The following is a 26,066-nucleotide window of genomic DNA, read 5'->3' as shown; positions in this document are numbered from 1 at the left end:
CGAACAGAAATGCAGCATGCAGGAGCATGGGAACCACCTGATCACGGCTGAGTGAAGCTTAACTCAAATGCCGCGTGGAAGAAAGGTGAAGCTATTGGGCTGGGCTTCATGATCCAGAACTCAAGTGGGGAGTGTAAATTAGCAATATCCAAGCCAGCAAATGCCCTCTCAGTGCTAGAAGCTGAAGCCATGGCATTTCGTGATGGGTTGTTGTATGCTCTTGGGGACTACTATGACAAAATCATTACTGAATCCGACTGCCTTGAGGTGATTCAAGCAATAGAGAACCAGTCTACAGTCTACTAAAGGCCAGTAGAATTAATTCCAATTGTGGAGGACATTAGACATCTAATTTCTAGCCATAATAGCTGTGCTAACTCCCTAGGCAGGAGGGCCCTATCTTTGACGGGAGAAAGATAGCTTGGCCCATTTATGATCCTTGGATCCTTGGTCTTCTTGATCTAGACTTCTCGGTTGTATCCCATTCCTTTTCTCAATGAAGGTCATGTTCACTATCATTAATTTATATGCGAAAGTCAAAAAGATGAAATTGCAAGTTTTTATTCTTGTTTTCTTTATTCTTCACCAATATTGATTACAACTTATAAGGATACTTTTTCCCTCCGGATCTTCTCAAATTTCCAACTAAAAGAATTCACATTCGAATTCCACCAAAAAATGGACATTAGAATGCATTAGGCTCGGAATCAATTCCGACAATGCTAGACTGTACTAATAATTTTCTCTTCTTTCTTTTCTCCTTTTTAGTTTTTCGTGTATGTGGTTGTGGTCCTGTGGATGAGGGGAGGAATTTCATTAGAGGCCATGGCCAATGCAACTAGCATTCCAGTGAACAACAGCAGGAAAGAACATATCCTCTTCTTTTCGTAAAAATTCCCCAAGAATTACATGTACCAATAGGCAATTCAGCTGTAACCATGTTTTGCTGCCAACTAAGTTAAAAATAGGGTCACACCTAAATGCGAATTTTAAATTAAATAAAATCTAAACGGCGAACCATGGAGAGATTTTAGCTTGCACTTAAGAGACACGAATCAGTTTTCAGGAAAAAGAAAAAAGTTCGGCACTGCTACCGGTTCTTTCCGTAGCTCATGGTTGACACAGGAAACTGCTACAATAACTAATAGGAATCAAAAAGGAAAAAATTATTCTGAACTTAACAGATGCTCACGCACCCTAGCACAAAAACAGCAATGACAAGACTTGAAGCTCTTGAACAAGTTCGTGTTTAGCGGGGGTGGGTGGGGAGGTTGATGTTGCCTAATTGGGGCGTGCAGAAACAACAGAGACCTAACGACTTATCCCAAGACCTTAGAAGCCTTACTCTCTGAATAATAATAATAATAATAATAATAATGAAACAAAAGGGGCCTAACAAGTCAAGCCAAGACCCAAGAAGCCTTAACTCCTTGAATAGAGAAACCACGAACAATCAACTAACAACGATTTAACTTAAATTGATGCTATCTATGCATTAAATTATATCTAATTGAGTAATAATTCATATTATACAAAACATGCCCCCTTTTAAGCTTGGTCCAGCTAACCACAACTCACCCTCCACGCAGTTCCAATCCATCAAACCGCTAGGTCAGCAGCAGCAGCAGCAGCCTTGAGAGAGCATCAACAACGCATGACTTTGTGCTTCATGGTATATAATTGAAAGAGAAGAAATGAAGAACCTTTGTACATTTTTATGCCTTCACATGAAGTAGCTGAGAGCCCTTTTCCTTCTTGAGCCCCCTTCTCCATAGAGTTCATTCCACTGTAGCAGCTCACTCATGTTAACAGACTCTGACGACACACTAGCACACACCTGTTTTCCAAGAGAAGAGCAATATTTTTGGACATCAAAAATCAGTAAATCCCCCTAAATCCAGTTCACCTTTTTTGGAGAATACGTATCATACTGGATTTCATACCTGTTCATGTGCATATCTAAAATCCTCCATGTTCAAAGGCCGGATGTCAGCACTCACACTCAGGGATGGAGGGGGTCTACCTTCTGCCAGAGCTGCAGCGCACTCCTGTGAACCACTCACATAATCAGATCAAAGCACAAAAGAGTTTTTACATGTGAAGCCACTTGTTCGGAGAAATAAAAGCCCCATGAGGTGGAATAAGAAAGCAAAAAGGACTAGAACAGATTATGTTTTATTTTCCTCCAACAGGTAAGCAAATAAGATCATGGTTTCGAGGATCATTTAACCTAATTGCACAGTCCAGAATCCAGATCAAGCTTTCAATGCATTATAACAGTCATACAATGGGTTATGATGTATCATTTATAACATCGAATGTTCAGTAGTTAAGAGCATCACATAGATTTAACTTAGTGTATTGAAAACGTTGGGATGGATGTCACAAAATTGAAGAGGATAAAGTACATAATGATTCTGGCAGTAGCTCCAATAAGCAATAAACTATGAGAGTCATTTAAGGTGGCATGGCCACACCCAATGAGGACTTCTCTCATTCATATTGAAAGAGCTAAGATCCAGGGGCAATAACCATGGGAGCAGTAATGAGGAAAGACATGCACAGCTTAGGGCAGGTCAACTATGAAATCAATTGCATTGATTTTTCCTCTTCTTCTTCATTGACTTTTGGAATTCTTCGGGCTTTATTATTTTTTCTTGCCCCACGGTTTTTTTTACCCTTTTTTTTGGGATTGGGGTTGCCTTGGGGGGGGGGGGGTGTTTACCAAGTTTACAGGGAAAAAAAAACTAACCTTCTTTTCCTTCTCCAAAATCTCCCTAATCGGACAATGTGCAGCAGTTACACAGAGATTCTGTAACACAAAATCAAGTACAAGAAGAGTGAGCAGATATTCCACACACCACACCAAGTGAGAAATTTTCCATTAATTGTCCGAGAACAGCAGTAAAGACTTGAAACAACCTTGAGGTCACTTCCAGAATAGCCATCTGTCATACTTGCAATTGCATCAAAATCAATATCTGGAGACAAATCTTCCTTTGCCAGTATCACTTTTAGAATCTTTGCTCTATTTGGAGCATCAGGCAAATTTACCATCAATCTGCAAAGAAGCAAATAATTATTAGAGAAACTTGATGGTGCTACTTGAGAAAAACTCAGGGTTAGTAAGTATAACTGGTTACCTGCGAGGAAGCCTTCTAATAACAGCCTCATCAAGGTCAAAAGGCCTATTTGTAGCAGCAAGCACCAAAACTCGTTCCTTATCTTTTGTCCGCAACCCATCCCAATTCACCATAAATTCATTTTTCATCTTACGCATGGCCTCATGTTCTCCAGGGTTTTCTCTTCGGCCCAGCATGCTGTCAACCTATACAAAGAACCAGAAAAGAATATGTGGCTACTGTAAACCCAACACCCAGACAGTAAACTGAAACGCAGAGATGTAAAACTCTACCTCGTCAACAAATACAACACTAGGAGCAATTTTACTTGCTAGTGAGAAGACAGCTTTCACATACTTCTCACCCTCACCGAACCACTGCCATACAAAGAATGACAAGATAAGTACATATCACACCTCAATACAGGATTATAATACCAATATCATCTTAGCATTAGTAACCTTAGATGTGATGCTAGACATTGAGATATTAATGAAGTTGGCACCAGCTTCTGTGGCAACAGCTTTTGCAAGCATTGTCTTCCCTGTTCCTGGAGGACCAAATAGAAGTATACCCTTGCAAGGCTGCATATAGAACAGATTACATCTGAATTAATCCAAGTCTGATATGATCGTATACAAAACTAAGCATACACAAGCTTTAAAAGTTTATCCACATGAATTGTTTCTGTACCCAGCATTTGTTGAATTTTGAGTAAGCTAGCCCTAACATTTAAGTTCAGGCTAAACTACTCCATAGCCTGAACCATAAGCACCCTAACTATTACCAGTTATTACTAGGCCCATAGTTCTAAAACTCACCAAGATCTAAGAAAAATTGAGAATCTTGACCTGGTCAAGACATGTTCTCTTACAAGATCTCAATGTACGTTGGTTGCGTCAGACCATAGTGCATCTAGTTAGCCACAGTTCATATCAATAGATATTGCACCCTCAATATTGTATTATTGGGACATGGAAGCATTATCAACATTTTTTAGTATTTACTTTTAAGTCCTTAACTATTCAATATTATGTGTCTCCATACGTTATTGCATAGTTTACTTGTTCCATTTTCTTACTGTGTTTTATACCAACCAAACAATGTGTATGTGCAAATATTGCATAAGAATTCAACATATATTACCAACCAAGGGTGCAAACCCAACGTATAAAACTGGGTGTCCAACTTCTATTTCTTATTTTACAATTTGAAGTCTTAAGTATGTTTAGTAACCCTAAAACACACTTCTTCTGAAGTTTTGGGGCCAACTTTGGCCATTTTTCCCACTGAAACATCAAACAGAAGAAAAGAAGGGGGGGCGAGATCTCGAGAATCTGATGCAGTGGCCTTGGCTTGGCTGAATCACATGAGCCACTTTTGGAACCCAAACCAAGGGCTAGGCCTAAACAAGATTTCTGGCCTGGACGAGGCTGTAATTAGTAAAATATTTGTATTTGTATTACTTTATTTTAAGTATTATAATTATTTGGGTAGATTATATGTAGAGTATCTTATCAGTTGTTTCCTTTTCTCAGCGTTAGCCTAGTGTAACAGTTTCCTATTTCAGTTAGTTCCTGTTCCAGAGAAATTTCTATGTTTGAGATAATGCTTATTGTCTATTTATTATATAACTGTATCAGGATTCTCAGCATGGATGTAAAGGCGATAAAAGCAGTTGGGGACAGCAGCGCCAAGGTGACAATACGGTGACCAAAGCGCTTGGGGCAAATTTTTTCAATACCTACTTTTTAAACTGATAAATTTCTATTATAAGCTAAAGAAACATTCAAGAATCATAAATATGAAAGATCATCCCAAAAACACACAAACATGAGTTCATATCATCAAACATCATAACATATAACTATGAATCGAAATTTGATGTCCCTCTTTCACCACCTTTTTGACCGAACACGATAAATTAATGGATCACGTTATTCCGATTTCCAAATCATTCACCATTTAATGATTCATTGATCCCGAATCCAAAATGAATAACTATTAAATTCATATAAGGCTTTATAGGATGAAATTTGATGTTTAAAAAAGAATTCAAAAAAAAAAGGGTACAAAGTGTCAAAAAAAATGACTGCTTTAGCGCCTGGGCAGCAATACGGCACACAAGGCGATAGCACCTAGGCGATAAAGTGGCGAAAAATATGCACCTCAAAAAAACTGTTGGAAATAAGGTGGTTCAGAAACTGCCTAGGCGGACACTTTGACAACAATGATTCTCAGCTTTAAGTTTTAAGTCTTGAGTTATTATTGATTAATGAAGAAGCTTTGTAAAGAAATCCAGCGTGAGAGTGTGTGATTGTCCCCCTTCTCCTTCTCCCTCTTATCCTCCTAACTCTTTCTCAGTGCAGCCCACCTCAGCAGACCACCTCAGGCTCTGCATTAGAATCTCAACCTGGTTTTGCCCTTTCAACCAACAACCAACTGCAGTTCATATCCATATAAATCAATGGAGTATTTGGATAAATGAACAACAGGACCTGTTACCGACTACAATTAAACTCCTGGCCACTTCAGTCGGACTTGGACAACCTTTAATTTGTCAGGACCGTAAGTTGGTAAAAGGTTCCTAAATTTGATTTAATATTCAATTAGCATGAACAACTACTACCTCAAAAGAAATCTAATCAAGTATTTGTGACAGCATAAACACAACTATGGCAGGATAGAAAATAAATTACCACTCATATCGACATAAAATTCAACAGTTGTAGCATGCTCCAAAAAATAAATAAATAAATAAATATATATATATATATAATATGAATAAATAACTGTTCATGTTCATGTTCAAAAGTTAATGATAGATAAATGAGCAAAACCTTTGTGAGTTGTCCCTTGCAAAACAGTTCAGGCCTCTGCAAAGGAAGCATCACCAGCTCCTTCAATGTATCCTTGACATTTTCAAGAGCTCCAATGTCATCAAATGTTACACCAATATCACTAGGTGGAATAACGTCAGCCAGGAGCCTCTTCTCGAATTCATTCTCAGTTGCAACATCCTGAGGATTTCCATGACATCCATATTAGAATATGATAAGCAGTCATTACATAAATAAAGAAAGAAACATGAAAATTTTTCAAGCTACTTCCAACTGTGAAAAATTTATTAAAGCTATACAGGAACACTGACATTGTTACCTGGCTAAACTATAAAATATATTGTAACCAAGAATTAAGAAATTATAAGACTACCTTTAGAGACTTCTTCAAGCTTTTAGACTCATTCTGTATAGCCTGTAGGACTCCAATACCATTCTGGATACTGCCAGAATTGCAACATTAGAACACAATTGTATACCTATAAGCATATATTTGTACAACAAGTAACATTCAGAAAGATGATAATACCTCTCACAGGATAAAACAAGCTTTGCATCTTCTTGGTCAGCTTCAGAATGCTGCATTAGATGATGACTTAAAGCCCACCCAACAACCTTCTCCGCACCTGGAAAAAGAACGCCAAAACATGGTTGGAATATAACCACATGCAGACTCCTGAGCAAAATGCCATAAAAGAACAGTTTCAATATTGCAAATTATAAAGATCAGCACATACTTTCATGTGTCAGCGCTTGGTCCTTAATACATAATGTCTCAAGTCCGTCGCACTCCAACCCACTGCGATTCAAGACCTGTACATAATAAAAAACAGTGAACAATATTCTTTCATTGTCATTAAAAAAAACATTAGCAGGAGAGAGAGCACAACCAAACCCAGAACAAGAGAGAGAGGAGAGGAGAAAGTAAAGATAAAATAAAACACGACTCATACCAAATTCCTCCACCCCCCCCCCCCCAAAAAAATCCTCTCCCCCACAATCTAGAAGCCCAACGAGTTACAACAAGCAGGATCATAGGAAAAAAGCCTATATCGTAAACAATCAAGACACGTAGAAAGCAAAACCTGGCAAAGCTGAGGATTAAGTTTTCCTCACAAAAAGGCTTCTGCTTTCCTCAACCGAATTTGTAAATCAACTCAATTTTCCAGCACAGACTTCATTATTGATATTTGAGCCAATGAATTTCAGAACCATGTACCTAGTATACCTTCTCAATTGAAGACACTCTACAAGCCCATACTTGCTAGAGTTTCTATCCATCAATAAAAGTTTTCCTCTTCATAAATAAAAACTGTAAACAAAAGGTGTGATGCAGGTGCAGAGGGTATTTCCAAAAGTAAGTCTTTTTTACGGTTCCACCATTTAAAACTTGAAAGTACGTTACAATGTGTTCCCAGAGGCAAGATACGATCTAAACAAAAAAAAACATATACCGTAGGTGCCTTTTTTCCTTTTATGAATCCTAGCACCATCCTAACAAAAACTCATTTGAGTCACTCGTCACACTCGAACATAGCGGGAAAAAATAGTTATCCCAAGTTCCAAACTAGATGGGGTAGGCTGCATGAGTCCTTCATACAGGGTAGAGAAAATTGAGACATAAACAAAGAAGAAGAATGAAGAATAGAAATGATAAAATTAGATGAGAAAAGTGAAGTGAACAGGGTTGAACCCCCACCCTCTGGTCGAAACCCTAAGTTGGGCCCAAAACCCACAAATAAGGGAAGCCTCCCTAGGCTGGCCAAATCATAGAGGAGCAATTTTGTCCTTTTTCCCCCCTTAGATTAATAAATCCTCTAATGTCAACATGTGTCTTAAGTTTCAATTTCAGCATGTAAGTCTGTAGGCATATGTCAATTAGAGTCTTTAGTTGAATAGAATTCAGCATGTACCACTTAAAGAGTCTTTAGTTAGTTAGGATGCTAGTTTCAGCATGTGTCAATTAGAGTCCTTATATAATGGTTGTGATTGAATGAAATGGGACCCTAATCTATAAAGGAGTCCAACTTAGGTTTAGAGTCTTTTAGTAGGCTATAAATTAGCCTACTCCTTTGTAAAGTTATGTCTGATTATTTGAATAAGAGTCATTGAGTTAAGAACCCTAGTTCCTGTTTGAGGGAGCCACAGCAGACTTTGAATCAAGTCCTTCAAAGATTAGCAAACACTGTCTAGCACTTTTCTTCCAGAAATTCCAGCAAGCACTCAAGAATTTTCCAAGTGAAGCAACTCCAGCCCCTTCTCCCTTCTTCCTACCATCTCAAGCCTCCCCCACCCCCTTGCAGCATCCCCCAGCCCCTGCCTCACCTCCCCTAACCCTCACAAGGCCCTTCCCCAGCCTCCCCTGTTCTGCACAGGTATCCCCAGCCCCCTCCCATACCTACGATACCCCCTTCCCTCTCTAAACCTCTTAGCACCCTCTCTTTGTCTCCTCTTCCTTGCGGCAACGGAAAAACAGAACCCAAAAAAATAAAAAATAAAAAGAAAAAGAAAAAGAAAAGAAAAGAAGAGGAAGAGCAAGGAGATGGAAAGACTTTTTTCCCTTTCCAAGAGTCAGCCCATATTGATCCAATTAATTAGCCTTCTTTCTACAAACCCTAGGAATAATATTAGGCATCCAAGATCAATCCATAGAGACTCTATTAAACCTCAAACCTTTTCCCTTCCATCCCATCTAGTTTTGTTAAACCCATAACCTCTATAGTTGGATCTCCATCTAATAATATTATCCATCCCATATTTGTTACATCCCATATTATTCTTGGGTATCTCCAAGTTTCCAACCATCCCTTGGGCCACTTGTCAACATTCCTAACTTGTCTCTAGGGCCTTCCCGTAAATTCTTAGATCTCCCCAAACATCTCATACATTCCTAGACTTCTTTGCTGGAAGATTCTGGTCAACCTTTAATTTTAGGGAAATCATCAACAAACCCTAACCCTAAAATTGGGTTTCACATCAAAAAGTGCAACGTAAAGTGGACAACAGAAAATGAAAGTAAGGAGGAAAGAGGATAGACAAAGAAATCAGGATATCTTAGCTACATACATGGTGCTGACAACGTGGATCATAATGAAACTAGGGATGGCAATGTGGTGGGTTAAACTAGTGCTCTAGACCTAACCATTCAGCAAGGTATGATCTTTTTGTGGATAGCATCAAGTATGATATTTGAGGAACCCCTGGTACTATCCACTCTGGTAATTTTGTAAAACTGGCAAACCCCATTTTTCTTGCTATGGTTTGAAATATTTTAAACAGTTAATCATACTACTGGTGATATCTGCCCTTCTGCACTACCCAACAAGAATGATCTCCGGTAATCTCATGTTAAAAGTACATTTAAAAGAGGGGGGAAGAAACTGGTAATCTTAATAAATAATGGTTGAGAAAGAGAAATTGCTTACAGAACGAAGGTGACTCAAATTTCCCTTTGCTTTAAGAGTTTCAACATCTCGATCCAATTGATTTCTCCAGTCCAGGAGGACACCCTCATCCTACATTGATTAAGCTTCCATCAGATGCAACATGAAGTAAAACAAAGTAACATTAAACGAAAAACTAAGAATTCACATCACAGACCTGGGGCACATGTATCGTGACTTTATTCGGGAAAAGCTTTGTCAATAGCTTTGTTGTTTTAGGGACTTCTTTGCCTCTATCATGCAGTCGCCCAAAACTGTCCTGAGAAACCAAATAAAATGGTATTAGGTATAAACAGAGAGATATTTTTTAGCTTATTCACTCCGAAGCATAGCTTGTCAAGGCGACTCCTAGGCACCCAGGTGCCATGGATGCCCGGGTAAGTACAATCTCGTCATTGCCTATACGTCCAGGATCCCCTCAAACACCGTGGGTTGCCACCAGATGCCATCACAACTATGCTTTGAAGCTCAATAATGTCTTCATCATAAATACCATAAGGGATAGGACAGGCTCTGAAGATGATTAGGGAGTTTAAGAATATTAAAAAAAAATAATAAAAACAATAAATAAATAATAATAATAATAATAATAATAATAATGATGATGTAACACATTGAAAGAGTATTCATTGACTCCAAGTTTCAAATTTGCATTTGTTGCACTTCTTACCGCACAAAATTCAGAAGCAAAAACTAAGAAGCTTTTCTGGAGTTAAACTTTTGGGGGTGCACACTTGGCAATACAGATGCCCTGTATTGGTGGTTGAAATGGTTATCAATGATACATACGGATGGATCAATAATGGAAACACCATGTAACTATGGGGCAAAGGGGGCTGGTGAGGCCTAAGTTTTTCTGTTTGACATTCAGGTAGAACAACTCCTGTTTGGCACTCAGCTAATGGTACTAGGTGGATGTTGAACTAAATGGTTCACTTTGGTAGTTCTTTGACCTCATTATGCATGCCGAGTATATAATGCATTCTATGAGCTCCCTATTCATGTCAAAGATGAGATTGGCCACTAAGATAGTTGACCTTGTTTGGCAACAGCCTGGTAGGCCCAGGATATGTTTTGGCATTATTGCTTCTTGTTATGTCAGGTCAACTTTATATGCCTTCTTTGCATAGTTTTTGGGTTTGTCTTCTTTTTTCCCCCTCTGAGGCCCTCCTTTATGTGATGTATGTTTTCATCCAGAACATTCTCAATTGTCCACCTGATGCCTAGAGGAATGCCATTCCCGGAGTCCAAGTACACTGGTAAGACCGAATCAATTCCTCATTTGTATTGAGATATGCTGTGCAGCGCATCTTTAACACTACTAAGAAAATTAAAAAAATAAAAACCTCAAATCATAGTAGCTTTAATTTACAGGTGGACTTATGCGTAACATAATTAATTCTTTTCTTTTTACTTATAACTAAGAAAGGGTCTTCTTCTTCTTGACAGTGGTGGACTCTGCTGGAAGTGGCTGCCATAACAATCTTTTCAACTCAAGGGGCAGCTGCTAGTTCTACTTCTCACCATTTTTCCATCCTCTATGTTCTTTCTCCCCCATTTGCTTTTTCTTTTGACTTGTTCACCCAATTTTCTGTCTGGATGCCTTACAGAATACAGTGATCAGTCACCAAGGCATTTAAGAATTACCTCATCGCCTGGGCAACCATTGAACATCTAGTCCTTGAATCCTACTGGCCTAAAACTAGGCCAAATAAAATAAACATCTAGTCATCAAATCCTAGAAGACAATTGACAACAACTTCACCAGATAATTTAACCTGCTTTTTTTTGGGTATCCAACAGGAAGGGGAATCAAAGATAAAACAGCACTCGATAAAGTTTCTAATACAAGCTTACAGGGTGGTGTGCACTGAATATACGCTGATTCTTTTCTCAAGTTATATTTGTAAAAAAGCATTCAGTGACCAATTCAACTGATGACTGATGAGGGCAAGGTGCAATATTTTTCTGTAACACACTCATATTTGGGTGTCGGAGAGTATAGAAGACATAGGAGATCACTCTTTCTATAAAATTTCCCTCATAGTTACTTTACATCCAAAGGCCACATCAAATGTGCATCTTTAAGAACAACAATAATATTACGTTAGTAGGAAAACTTCTAAGACATAGGAGTTGCCCATTGCAATTCTGATGATTGATCAAAATTAGAAACTGCTAATAGTATGGAGGAAAACAGAGAGCCCAAAGAAAAGGCGTACTTGAAAATCAATCACCATAAGATCAAATGGAAAAAGCTAAACAGAATCAGTAGAAATTAAGCACAAAAAGAAACCAAAACCCATACTCTCCAAAGCAAACTCTGAACAATAAACTAACTACAAAGTCAGAAGAATTGGCGGTAGACTTTTTACCGGGAATGCAAAATCAAGCAGGGCAGTCTGGTTGCTCCCAAATTTTGTGAAAAGAAGACCTCCAGGATGTGACTGCAAAAAAACAACATAATGCTCAAGGAAATAATTTTTCAAATAGCAATAACAGAAGGAAAAAGAGAAGGGGTGAATCACAATTAAGATCAACAAAGAGATCTAAAGGAATTCCCAAAAGCCAAAGTACCGAATCCATGGGAAATAAATTTTCACCTTTTCTTTACGATTATCAGTTTGCGTGTGTGAGCCAATGACAACAACATTATCAGTTAGCTTTTCCAGCCGGCTCTTAAACGCTGAATACGATTCCGAATTTGCCACAATAGACTTCTCAACATCTTTCATAAACAAAATGAAAGGAGAGTTTCTGCTTTCACTGGATACAACCTGAGAATTATAAATGAATTTAGAAGCAAAACCAATTCACATAGCATAGAATTGCTAGCTCTGGGACATGCATATTTAGTTCATAATAACAAAAATAGCTACCTCAAACAACGTATTGAGGAGTAGCTTGTCCAAATCCTCTGCACCTGGGGCCTCCGGACGGAGATCATTGACTATTTAGAAGAAGAAAAAAAAAGATTCAACAGCTAAGTACGCAATACTTAAAGCCATATATTATAGCTAGTGGAAAATGAACACAGGACCACGACATCACCATTGCAAAAGAACCCGTGACTTCCTTCACATAAGCCTCCAAGGTCAACACCTTCAGGAATAGGCTTATCAAACCTCACACCAATCTTGGACGACGTATTCTCTTCAAAAGGCAAGAGAACTTTTCCACGAAATCCATATGTTGGGCCCCTGTATATAGTTGCAAAGGATGTAACAAAATTAGACAGTGAGTTAGTGATATAAAAAGATTGAAGAGTAATGAACAGGAGATCTAAAGAGCCTGTGAAGCAGTAAATTCATGATATTAATTGTTAAAGCATCAAAATATTCAAAACATGCTTTTATCAGCTCCAGAGAACAATAATATAAGAAAAAGAGTGTTGCCACACACACACAGCTTTTTTTTTTTTTTTTTTTTTTTTGGGGGGGGGGGGGGGGGTGGGGGTGTTTACCTAGGCCTTCTAAGCTAAAGGCAATAGGAAACCTTCATATGGGGACCATACGAAAGCTTGTTAAGCAAAAACACTAGTGATTTTTTGAACCTATTAAAACACTGTAAATTTAACATAGCATGAGTATCATGTGGTAACGGAACTTTTGAAAGGCGAACAACCATAAAAGAACACATTAACCATCCACTTTATTTATCAACTAAACTGAAAATCATAAAAATAATCTACAGTCACTGAGGAATTAAAAATACAGCTGAATCAAGACAATTCACTGCCATGTCAATGACATACACTACATACCTTGAAGGAGTTGAGGTTGTCTGGTACATATTGCCAGGGACACCCACAAATCTCACTCTGTCACCTGAATGTTTCATAGTCAGAAGTAAATACAGCTAAGGTCAAACCAAGGTATATTAAAAGACACAGAAGCAAAACATGATGAAATCCTTTCTAAAGAGCTATAAGATGGCATACCCATCTTGAAAAGATGATTCTTAGATGTCCCAGAGGATGCAGGCGTGGTGTTTGTTTCTTGCTTTGGTTGAGAATCCATAGCACAAGGCACATCTGCAGGACTTGGTACATCTGAATCACCACCAGGAGGAGTAACAGTTTTATCTGCCTGCCCTGGACGGGGCTTTGAACAGACACATGATTTTTCTGCTCGTAATCCATCTTTCAGAAGCTCCACTTCCTTCGAAGACAGAACCTACAACAAATTTACTTTTTATAATTCTCTTTACAATCAATTGGCTTCCCAATTCCCACTAAATATGGTTACAGCAGTAGTAGCATTGTTTAACTACAAGTCCACAACAATAAGAACAGAAACATAATCTTGGCAAAATCCAGGACAAATTAATGAGTTCAAAAACTCCAAATTCCAAAACAACATATAAGAACAGTTCCAGTATCATAGAATTAGGTTTGAAAGTTCCATATTTCTCACCCCAATAAAAGAATGACTATCAAATATAAGCAATCTAGCCCCAAAGTGATTGGCGAGTGCCTTTGACAACATTTCCTGATATATCTCAGAGCCTGCAAAAGTAAACAGATAAAAAAATATGTAGGAAACTAAGGTAACAAAACCCTGTAGGAAGACCAGGAGATTTTCTTGACTCACCTGCAGGACCAGATAGCAAAATTCTGGGGCTCACAGTAGGCAGTTCAGTGGTATATTTTGCATATTCCTTTCGTCTCAGGTGTATAAATACTGCACTAACCAAGACATTTTTGGTGTTCTCACTGTCACAAAAGTCATAGGACACCGGTCAAAGACATGCCATGAACTATTAGCAATCATGCATTATTCATACAGTACAGGAATCCGAGTTGGCCATCTTCAGCATTTCACTGAGGTTGTTATAGGCCATAGAGAACTTCAATGTGCCACCCACGTTAACACATATGGCAGATCAATACACAAGATAGTATTTGCAGACATCAGAGATTGAAGATAGAAAATGCACATGACATCTAGAAACTGTGAGATTTACATACAGATGAAATGCATCAACTTCCAAGACCAAAGGTGTCTACGGAATCATTAAGACAATGAGACAACAGATAATTCCAAAAGAAATATGAGAATTTAGAAGGAAAGTGCTACTACGGCTCTAGAACTGTGGATAGTGATACAATCCGAATATACAGATTCTGGAAGCCAGACGCCAGCAGCCTTGAATTTGAGATCAGAACTGAGATAAAGGAAGCAGCTGCATTGTTAAGGAAGAAATATGAGATGTATCTTCTATGCTGAAGAAGAGAAAAAAAATCAGGCTTGGGACTCATCCCATATGCACTGCTCTACAGCACAAAAACTCTTTGACATCATTCTTTACTCAAACATACCCTAATTGTGGAGAGTGGTTATGGAAACTGGGACACCAATCGTGATCAATTTGGCCCACTGAAGAGAGTAAAGGTACACTTTACAAAAGTAATGGCAATGAAGTAATTCCTAAATCAATGCAGCACTCAATAAAGGAAAGCAGCAAAGGATGACAACCATAATAATTATTAGTCCCATATATAAGACAGGAAACAATCAAATATCAGATGTGAGGGCTGTGATAGGACAAAGCATGTCAACATGTGTCCAGAGTTCGATTTCCCTCATCCCCTTGGGGCCAATGTCACAGCTACTATGGTTCTCATAGGATCTGGCACACGTGCATTCAGGGCATACGTGCATGCCTGGGACTAGTCAGGCTGAAGGTCCAAAAACCTTCATTAGCCAAAAAGAGAAAAGTGCAGTGCTGTGAGGGTAAACTTGGAAACAACAGTGTATTGAGGATAATGAAGCAATCTAGCATTGAGATCATCCAAGCTTGAAAAGCAAAGCAAGTTGATTGGAAAGCCTTGGATAGTCTATCCATCTCTTTAAGTAACCGGTATACTTACATCTATTCAAATAACTAGCATATTTGCTACACACATTTAAATAACGAGTAGGACCACATGTATCAAAATGAACTTAATCAACGCGATGATCACTTTTACAATCAGATAGGGAATAGGCAAAGCATGTTAGTTTAGCAAAACTACACACTTCACCAAAAAATATATATTTTTACAACAACGCATAACCAAGTCTGGACAAAAGAGAAAATAGGGTTTTAACCACAGAAGGACCAAGTCTGATGGAGAAGGTGAATATTTGAGGAGACTGAGTGGATTGTGGTGTTGGTGAAGAAGTTGCAGCAATGGGAGGAGACACACTGCCAAGCAAGTAGAGACCATTTTGTGCTTTACCATGTCTAATTGTCCTCTCTGCCACCAGGACTTGTAAAACACAATGAGAGTGGGGGAAATAACTTTCTAGCTTAGATCCATAGTTCAGCTACTAATAGATCAGCGATTAGTAGAAAATGCAGGAATATGCAAGACAAAAGAAAGGGTCAAGGTGAACGGATAGGAAACAGTTCCTTCCCCAAAAGTGAAGGAAACCAATCCATTTGCCACACATACTGTGTTTTTTCCTAATAATGGAGTGTACTGATGGAATTCTGTGGAACGACCAGTCATGTGATCTAGCTCCAAAGTCGATAATCCAGGAAGTAGATACAGTCAAAGCACAAAAGGAAAAGTCAGAAGTACCTAAGTGGGCTTAATGATAACCAGAGGTAGCAGAGGCAGTTGTAGATATGGTAGTGGTAGTGGGGGTAGCTTGTAGTTATCAACAGAGAGCTAGCATTTCCTCATTGCAGAGCATTAAGAGCATGCTAGTCAAAGGTGTAGAGTAAGCTTCAATTTGATTTGCCAAGTCTTTCCCTTAGAGAAAGTCAGAAGTACCTAAGTGGGCTTAATGATTACCAGAGGTAGCAGAGGCAGTTGTAGATATGGTAGTGGTAGTGGGGATAGCTCGTAGTTATCTACAGAGAGCTACCATTTCCTCATTGGAGAGCTTTAAAAGTGTGTTAGTCAAAGGTGTAGAGTAAGCTTCAATTTGATTTGCCTGAGTCTTTCCCTTATTCCTTCCACATCCTACCTTTCCTTTTGCTTCAAAGCCTATGGGCTTCCGGTGCAGTTTCCAACTATTGTATGTCATTGTGTACCATAGTTTCCGCATTTAATAACTTCCTTTCATGTCTCTGTACCATCCAATCTGTGTCTGAATGGCGGACCTATCCAGTGCACAGGAAGGAAGCATTGTAGCATGATGACAATCTCTAGTGTGGAAAAAGGCACATGATTCCTCTAAGGTAGGATAGATATCCCGACTAAGAATCTGAAGCCAAACAGGATCATACTCAACATTAAGTCCAATTAGGATATCATATACCCAGGTCTCATCAAGGTGATTCCTACAGGCTGCAATATCATCAACATTATTTGGCTAGAATGTGTTGTTATGGTCAAACTGCTGCCATAACGCACTAGCCACTAGGGGTTTTGTTGTATTGAGAGTCCCCTTTTGTTTGGTCTCATGAACTTGTTCATAGAGTTTATAGACTTGGGGCCCTATTTCCAACTTTACCATAGGTCTTCTGAGCAGTAGTCATGGTTGTCAAGGCCATAGTTGTCACGGCGACGAGGCGATGCAAGGCGGTTTAGGCTAATTGAGGCGATGAGTCGACAAGGCGCCCTCCGAGGCGCTTTTGAGGCGGTTGAGGCGTTTTAAGTGAAATTTTTAGTGTACATCTCATTCACTCTAAATCTATCATATCTTATATAATAAAAAAACTAATATCAGACTACCTCAAGTCATCCAACATACTACAAACCACACATAATAGGTCCTAAATAAAAAGTCGCAAGAAAAAAGGAAGAGAAGAAGCTGCTTGTCACTGACCATTGCTTGCCGGAGTGTCGCTGCGGGAATGGAAGAGAAGAAGAGAGGAAGAGAGGAAGAGAGAAAGAGATTAGGGATTAGAGTGAGAGTGAGAGTGTGAGACTTGAGTCAAGAACTTAATCTCTTTCAATTTTGTATGTTTTTATTTTAATTTTAACATTTGATCACATGTAGCGTCATTATACATATGCATATAGGTTCAAACAATAGATACTTTACAATCGAAATCTAATAAGTATTTCAATATATGCCTTCGATTAGGCATCTTTCTCGTGATTTAAAAAAGAAAGAGAAAAAAAGCGGACGCCTTATTGCCTAAAAATAAGGCGACGCTCATTTGAGGCGCTCTGAAGGAGCCTAGACGCCGAGGCGATGATTAGGCGACGCCTAGGCCGCCTTGACAACTATGGTCAAGGCAGCAAGGCAACCAATGTGGTTGGGGCTCCACCTAGGCGATTAGGCGACAAAGCGGCGCCTAGGCGGCAATAAGGCAACCAAAGTGATTGGGTTAAATTTTTTCAATACAACCACTTTTAAACTGATAAATTTCCTATAGCTAAACAAGCATTCAAGAAACACAATCATCCAAAATAAAAATAAAAATAAAAATACATAATAAAAAAAAATTCAAAAATCACAATTATGAAAGGTTATCAAAAAAAAAGTACAAAAACATATGTTCATCTTGTCAAGCATCATAAAATATGACTATAAACTATATCTCAATATGAAAATGGAAGTACTAATTTACATTTTTACATACCTCAATGATAGTGTATAAGTGTCTTGTCCATCTAATGATTCATTGATTCCCAATTCCAAAATGACTAACTATTAAATTCGTATATGGCTTTAAAGAATAAAATAAGATTGAAAAAAAATTAAAAAATATTATTATGTACAAAATGTCAAAAAAGATCACTTTGGCGTTTAGGTGGCAATAAGGCACACAAGGCTACAAAGCGGTAGCAATTAAGCGAAAAAGCGGCTGAAAAATTGCATGTCAACAAAGCAACGGCAAATAAGGCCGTTGAAAAACTGCCTTACCGCCTAGGTGGCCACTTTGAAAACCATGGCAATAGTCCAAATGCTAGTAGCAATGGTCCAATAAAAGCAAGGGCAGAGCTAGATTCAACATGGGGGGGGCGAAGAATGAGAGTCCAGATCACCTCCCAATCGGGCGATCTCTAACGTCTTTTCACTACACATATTGTGTGGAGCCCATGTGAGACCCACCAAGATCTCACATTCCCACCTCACAATTATTTCATCATATTAAGACATGGGGTCCACACATTAAAATATAGGTAAATTATTACGACTAAAAATATAGGTAACACAACTACAACTAGATATTAAAAATATATTGATATAAAACAGGAGGACTAAAATTGTACAAGTAGATTTGTTAAATTTAAAACTTTAAAAAATCATGAATAATAGTTAATAAATTTAGGATTAGTAAATTATTGAGAAAAAAAATTTATAAAGAAAAAAGGTAGCAGGAGAATTAAGTAGAAAGAAAGAATTATCAAAGAAATAAGATCAAAGACAAAGAATGGCACAATAAAGGTAGAAAAATCTTAATATAGAAGTGACAAAATTAAAGAACAAGATGCAGAAGTAGAAGAAGAAATAAGAGAGAGAGAGAGAGAGAGAGAGACTCAAACGAGAGAAGAAAGAAAGAAAGATGGTAGAGAAGAAATTGTAGGAAAAAAGATAGGTTGAAGTCCATTAACTGATATGGGGAAAACAATCAATTTTCATAAATTAAATAGAAAAAAAAATCAATGGTTATGATTAGATCTTATAAAATCAATGGTTGAAATTCCAAACATCTAGCTAATGTATTAACACGGACCACCTTCCCAAGAGCATTTTAGGTAGTTAAAACTTAATGTTGAAATTGTTATTAGGAGGGATCGAAATTTGAGAAGAAAACTTAGGAGGGATGGAAATTTTAGGAGAAAGTTTAGGATTCATGTTTCTAATTAGGTTTTGATTTGGCAATTCCTTAAAATTTATTTCTAATATTTGGTTTTGGGGGGGGGGGGGGGCAAGTAATATATTTCACACATGGAAAGAGAAAATCAAGGGAAAAATGAAGAGAATGCGTGAATTTTTATGAAAATCAAGGGAGGCCATGCCCCCCCCCCCCCCAGCTCTACCCTTGAATAGAAGGGAGGTTTGATGTAATTCTAGTTTCATAGATCTAAGTAGAAATGTTATTACCAGAGAATCATGTGTAAGACATAATCCTGAGCTGATCCAGGGTTTTTTGGTTTTGTAGTAGTACCTGTAAATCTGTAATCTATCCTAGTCGTCCTCAGATAGTGATAGTAATGTAGGCAGATTTTGACCACATTAAATGTTTAAACAGTCTAGGATTGTAAGTGGAGAAACAAGGGACTGGTAATCAGTCTTATAAGGGTTTTCAGCTAATTTAGGTTCTGCTATCATAGTTGATTCTGATGTAGTCATCTTCTTCATAATTTTAGGGTTTCAAACGTAGGACTATTATGGGTAAAAACTAGGGTGAAATAACCACCACTTAAGGTTAAGCCACTTAGTGCAGAAACGGAGAAAAAATTACAAACTTATAAATCTTAACTGTATACTAGCTGCAGTTCAGCATGCAGCCCTAAAAACAAATTGCTAAAGGATTACATACAGAGATCCTTGAACTGATACTAATTACAGCCCTAAAAAAAGCTTGTAAAGAATAAGAACTGCTAAGGTACAGCAGGAAAAGTTCTCTTCAAATCTGCCACAAGGTTAGGTCACCAAAGGGAGAACTAGTCACCTGCAACTTTGAAGAAACAAGCATGCAATTTGGATTTTTAGAGGAGAAAGCCTGCTGCAATCTAGATTGGAGGTATCCTTCACCACTATCAATTCAGCCTAAGATCTTGAGTAACAGAGATCAAAAATTGATCCTAGCTCCGATACCATGTGAAGTTTGAAATAATTTTCTCTGAGAAAGTATAGCTCATTCACTGCCCCAATAAGGTATCTATAGGTTTACAAAACATAAGCTAGAACCAACTCAGAGAAGGAATAGGAAAACAATTTAGAAACTAAAAACATAACTAAAAAGGACTTAAAAGACTCGAAGGAGAAGTCCTATTCTAATCGGACAACTTAACAGGGAAGTCCTGACTGATTAGAACTTCCCCTCAATCTTGAATGCGCAAGCTAGTGCCAGTTCAAGAGGATTACCCTCTCTCTTTGAACAGCTTCCTTGGCATAGCAGTGGCTATGGTCCAATGGTCTGCAATGTAGGACCTAAGGCCACCCCAGGAAGGCCCAAGAAAGGCCTAGAGAGGCTTCCCAGCACCTTATGGCTCTGCCAGCAGCCTAGGAAATTTTGAACAACAGGATATTTTATTCATTTTGGACAAGCCGTAGTCCAGTCCAATTTGGTCTTGTTAGAATCAGAATTTTATTGGGAGTCTAGTCCTACTTTTATTTTGTTATTATTATTTGAGTCAGCCAATCATAAGTTATGCAATGGTACTAGTCTAGTTAGGAGTCCTCCTTAAAATAGAAGTAATTTTTTACTTTTCAATTTCATTTAGTTAACAGTTTTCTTTAAACAGAATACCTTGTTTGTTTTGCTTTCAAAAGTTGGGTCCAAGTAGGAGTCCTTCAATGTAGGCTACAAATACAGCCAAATTCATGTAACCAAGACAGTTCTCAGAACGAATAAAAATTATTGAGGGGAATTACAGCAGAGAGGAGATGTGATTGTGAGCTCTAGAGCATCTAACTCAAGAGAAGCTAGCAGCAGCTGAGTTATTGGCACCTTGGCAATTAATCTTCTTCCCCAAGCATTCAATTGTGAAGTCCTTATTTCCCAAACCTTCCCCCCCCCCCAAAAAAAATACAATCGCAACTAACCCTAAAAGCCCCCAGTCCCATCCATCCCCCCTTTTCTTCCACAAACCCTAGAACTATATCTCTCTCAAACCTCTCCTAAAAATTTCACCCCTTTTTGGATTCCTCACCCCCTCCCCCTCCTTAACACTTTGTCCCAAACCCAGCCCTAATCACCCACTAAAAACCCTAAAATATAAAACCCTCCTCTTGTCACCAAACCCTAACTCCTAGATCTCCCAACCCTAATTCCGAGATCTCCCCTCTTGGAATCAACTTCCCCTCCCTCCACCTAGCACTCAACCCTAAACCTAGCCCTAGCCACCCCACTAGAAAGCCTAATGGCCTGCTGATTTTCCTCATTAGATCCTAAATTCTGACCTCGTCCCAGTGTGGTTAAATCTGTCTGCCCAGCCAATGAGAACAATTAAACCCTATATGAAGAAAGATAGGACCAGTTCAGACAATTCTACGACGAGTAAACAATTCCGAGGCTGGAAGTGATCATGCACTAGATTTCTGGAATTCAGTATTTCAAGTGCAGGCTGTAAAGCAGGAACATCCCAATTCGAATAGATTAACCATCCAGGAGGACCAAATGAAACAAGTCCAATATTAAGAGTGATCATGAACTAGATTTCTAGAAATCAGCAGTTCTAGTGCTGGCAGTAACTGGATTAAAAGCAGGTATTTCCCAATTTGAATAGATTAACCATCTAGAAGGACCAAATTTTGACCCGATATCCATTCATCTACTGATCTACTGCTATTAGACACAAATCCAGGCTTAGGCTCATCTCAAAATGGATTTTCTAGCAGTTAATACTCAAAACAGCAAAGTGATAATAGATCTAATATGCAGGTTGAGAATAGGTGGCAAAATATGATGGTAGAAAACTGAATACCAGAACTTCCATTCTTACAGCCATCTGTTGGCATACAAGAAAGAAAAATATTCAAGCATTAGATTCATACCTCAAATAGTAAGGGAAACTATCAAAAGAAACTTGTAATTCTTTTCCATCAAGAATACTAGCTTGAATATCTTCTTTGAATGCAGCACACTTGGAAGAAACGCCAGGCATTGACATTGGCTGTGAATCTCTCGACCATTCCTTTCTTTCTTCAAATACCTGTTTAAAGATGTTCTTGCTCAATTCCAGGTCACAACTACTTGATCCAGCCAACATCCGCAAGAGAGGCCTTAATGAATCATTCACCCCCAAAAGTTTTACAACTTCCGGCCCCATGCCTGATTCTTGATTGTCCACATTAAGGCTTTGGTTGGCTGTTCCACCCTCACCAGTTTTATCACTCCCTGCATCAGGACCAGAATTACCTTTCCTCTCTGGACCATCAAGGTCCATTTCAGTCCCCTCTTGAGCAACAGAAGAACTAGGAATTTCAGTACCCTGTTGGCCTTCAATAGTACTTTTCACTGGAGGGACCAATAGTGATGAATCTGGTCTAAGATTTGATAGAGATGCAAGTATAGAGGCTGCTCCAGTCACAGCTGAAGGATCCCCAGACCTCCTTTCAAAGTGTAACCCTTTACCCAAATTGTTTTGAGCCTCGGTAAGAGCAACTGTAGAAGGTCCCTTAACTGCAGCCTCAGCTGTGAGTTGCTGGAAAATCTATTCAGACATTAAGGAAAGCATACAAAAGAATAAAACAAAACAACAGGGAGAAGAACCCATCAAATAAGTAAACCTAAGTAAAGTCAACCGCAAGGATACATAGGCATGGTTCCCTGCTGAACTGAATATCACTTCATCCCCGGAGTTCAGGACACTGCTGGAGCTCTTCTTGACAATCTTCCCATTGATTTGCACAGATCCCTTGCTACCTGTGCTTTCAAGCACCGCAACAACACGACCATCACGCTGCCCATGTCCACAAATAATGAGTACTTATACCGCATGTACTCATTGAGAGTTCATACATAAGTTACGAGGAACCAAAGTTACCCACGTAGCCACTCTGAAATATATACCACACCCAAGAGAGGATGACCATCTTAAGATGTAAACAAGTTAACCTACAAACAATACCTGTGTCTGCTTGATCTTGCATAGATTCGCACTGATGTTTTGGTCCTTTACAGAGAAGTTGCAGCTTCTGTTTGAACCGATACTGAAAACAGGTTTACAAATGGGAACATCTGGATTCTGCAGCAGCAGATGAATAATTACTTTCTCAAGAACAAGAGGGGAACTGAAAGAACAATGCAAACTGAAAGATATAAATGCAGCTAAATCAAATAACTGTCCACCCCCGAAATATGAAAAGTATATTGACATATTTGCTTGAACTGCAAAAAACATACAGAAAATCTTTACCAAGCAAAGGATTATCGTTCAATATTCAATTTTGAGAGGGTTAAAAACTGAGAAGAAGAAAAATGGTTTTGGATTTGCATATAAAAAACAGAACAAGAATGGCAATTACCTGAGAAAACTGCGACAGAAGCTTGCACCAAGGAGTCGAAGATTCAGAATTCGAGTTCTGCTTTTTACAGCCGCTCCACGAAGAGAACGGACTTCTTGCCTTGTCCACTACAAGCGCGGAAGAACCTTCAAATAACAAGACCAAAAGATAGATAAGAAAAAAGAAGAAAAAAAAATTACCCTAACAAAGCCAACAAAACACCGACTCAAGCATGCAAAGAAGTATTCCCATCAAAAAGGGATGAGGAAAACAAAATTTCACCTTCCGCGATCGGCGATACTATAGGAGCAGCCGGAACGTTGTCATCTTCTCCTTTCACCACTTTATCAGAATCCACAGTCTCACCGGCACCGTTACTGGAGATCGGAGGGTCTACTGGAATACATTCGACAGGGTCTGACGCTGGAGACGAACACAATTCCTTTGAATAATCCGAAGATCCAGAAGTCTGTGAAGATTTATCAGCTGCCGCAACGTTTTCAACCTGAACATTCCAATAAATCAAAGGTAAACAACAAAAAAACCAAGCGAATTCAATTCTTCTATAGCTTAAAGAAAATCAATCACTTTTCTTGGTTCTGTATTTCGTTTCGAAAACCTTTTGTCGCTTCGGTGATGAGGGTTTCTCATCCGCAGATGTAGATCTTTTGCTAGTATTAGTTGAAAGCGAACCGCTTCGCCTGGTCGATACCATGATTTGCTTCGTCTTTTCTTCCTTCCCTCCTTCGCCGATCGGATTATATTCTTCCGTTCCAGAGAGAGAGAGAGACGGGATATACCAGATAGGCAGATATGAGAGCAATAGTGCTTTTCTTCTTTTTCCCCTTTTCTATATAAATTATTTATAAATTTTACTCTGATTGGTGGGGTTTAAATTTTAATTCTGATTTCTGAGGCTCGTAAATTCAATTACATGTTACGGAGATTCACGTGTAATCAGCGTAGGTTAGTTGTTTCGCTGGGTTCCACCTAAACTACGCCACTAGCTCGCTTCTCCACTTGTTCGCTCTCTCCTGGCAGGTTCAATCTTCTACCTCTGACCACTCTGACCAGCGCCGCTCAGCGTCTTAACGCAGCTTTCCTAACCGCAACTGCGTATAAGTAAACTCCGCTCCGGTTTGAAGAGTAATTTACCATGTGCGTGGTCGAACCGGATCATGAACCACTTGATGTAAATCTTGATCACCTCTTCATCAAGGGAGAACAATGTGTTCTCCTTATACTTCTCAACTACACAACAAAGGTAGGATCGACATGAGACTCACCAGAATTCCGCCCCTGGTCTATTTTATCAATATTTAGATTAAATGTATGTCGTCAAATCATTTGGCTGCACGATTCGAGGGTCCATATTGATCGGATGTATTGATTTGAATATATCTTTATAGGGGATAAATAATGTTAACCTAAACATTGGATCTTCTCGGATTTAGATGGATCTACTTCCATCACTCTGATTGATCGATAACCAAAACAAATGATTTAGATCAGATCTCACTTGAAGCATGCCAAGTGCGTTCACCTAAACAGTCCACACCTCGAGTGCGCGTTCAAGCGGTAAACTAAACGGTCATCATCATACGTACAAACGTTATTGTGTGTCTTTTTATCGTAAACTAAGAATAATAGGAAACACCTATTAATTAACTTGGTATCTAATGTGTAGGATTAAACATAAACATTTTCTTAATATAGAAATAGAAAAGGCAATTAATTCCAAAAAACTCAAGAATATTTCTACCAACAAAAACAAAAACTCAAGAATATACATACATTATAGTTAAAGTATTACAACGTATTTACCACAAAAAAAAAAAGTATTACAACGTAAAAAGTTTACAAATTTTAGGAGTATATATATATATATAATGTTATTGTAAATAAGTAAACAAATTGGATGGGATATGATCCATATATTTTTCCGTTACAGTTCGGATTGCAAGTCAAAATTTTAAGCCCCTGGTGATAATTGTAACAGATGATACCGAGACCTTTGCATGATTTATCTTAATATTTTAAGTTTGGTCTTGTTGACGGAAACCTATCTTAAGTGAGTTTGAACAAAACATTGAGTCAAAATTTGAGGTATACATAGAATAGGATCAGCAAAGCCCCACCAATTTGTAAGCTGTCTTTGATAAAATATAAGAACCAATATGGAATCAACATTTGTTTCATGGTTTGGTGATCAGATCAAGTTATGATCAGCTTGAGTGTTTGATCTACCTTAGCTTAACATAGATTAGTGAAGTGGGGACCAAGGTCCGAGTAGGATACTTGGGAGTTAGATCCAGGGTTTTATAAAAAACATAATCATATTATAGTTCTAACTCGTTGGATTCATATATGTAGCGATGGTTTGTGATATCAAAATAACGTTGATTTAGTTGTAGAAGCAAGGGTGGAGCTTATTCAATGCAGAGGATATAAGAATATTTATATCCAAGATCGCATAGATCAACTAAAAATACCTTTGTATTTGTATGATAATGACATAAGATGATGATGAACATACCTTTTCAGGATTCATAGTGACAAAACACAACAGAATATCTTCTTTTGTCTCTAGTCTCC

General features: G+C 38.4%; 1 protein-coding gene across 2 annotated transcripts; it reads right to left on the bottom strand.

The window, feature by feature from the left end:
• Nucleotides 1–1,235: 1,235 nt before the first annotated feature.
• Nucleotides 1,236–24,308, bottom strand: LOC149006349 (uncharacterized). Of its 2 annotated transcripts, none has more exons than XM_089166933.1 (27): nt 24,060–24,308; nt 23,754–23,976; nt 23,493–23,617; nt 23,096–23,212; nt 22,781–22,927; nt 22,020–22,678; nt 13,998–14,119; nt 13,821–13,912; nt 13,346–13,580; nt 13,169–13,232; nt 12,457–12,605; nt 12,285–12,355; nt 12,009–12,182; nt 11,781–11,852; nt 9,563–9,664; nt 9,388–9,477; nt 6,700–6,775; nt 6,492–6,588; nt 6,336–6,405; nt 5,963–6,142; nt 3,584–3,706; nt 3,416–3,499; nt 3,144–3,328; nt 2,923–3,061; nt 2,753–2,812; nt 1,944–2,048; nt 1,236–1,837 (listed from the first exon to the last, which is right to left on the bottom strand). In XM_089166933.1, the coding sequence occupies exons 1-27, from the start codon at nt 24,120–24,122 to the stop codon at nt 1,724–1,726; spliced, it is 3,738 nt and encodes a 1,245-aa protein (XP_089023059.1). In that variant the 5' UTR covers nt 24,123–24,308; the 3' UTR covers nt 1,236–1,723. The 2 variants fall into 2 exon arrangements, with proteins under 2 accessions (XP_089023059.1, XP_089023060.1); XM_089166934.1 differs by having other exon boundaries at nt 1,246–1,837; nt 24,091–24,308.
• Nucleotides 24,309–26,066: the final 1,758 nt, after the last annotated feature.

Source organism: Hakea prostrata, chromosome 8 (assembly GCF_041222555.1).
Source record: "Hakea prostrata isolate BN-2017 chromosome 8, UWA_Hpros_2, whole genome shotgun sequence".
Lineage (NCBI taxonomy): Eukaryota > Viridiplantae > Streptophyta > Magnoliopsida > Proteales > Proteaceae > Hakea > Hakea prostrata.
This window is presented reverse-complemented; position numbering and strand designations above follow the sequence as displayed.

Excerpts from the sequence above, each read along its gene's own strand:
- LOC149006349 (XM_089166934.1), bottom strand. The coding sequence starts at position 24,186 with ATGGTATCGACCAGGCGAAGCGGTTCGCTTTCAACTAATACTAGCAAA. Across the intron at positions 12,183-12,284 it reads TCCTCAATACGTTGTTTGAG|GTTGTATCCAGTGAAAGCAG; the intron begins GTAGCTATTTTT and ends TATAATTCTCAG. Across the intron at positions 6,143-6,335 it reads GCTTGAAGAAGTCTCTAAAG|GATGTTGCAACTGAGAATGA; the intron begins GTAGTCTTATAA and ends GGAAATCCTCAG.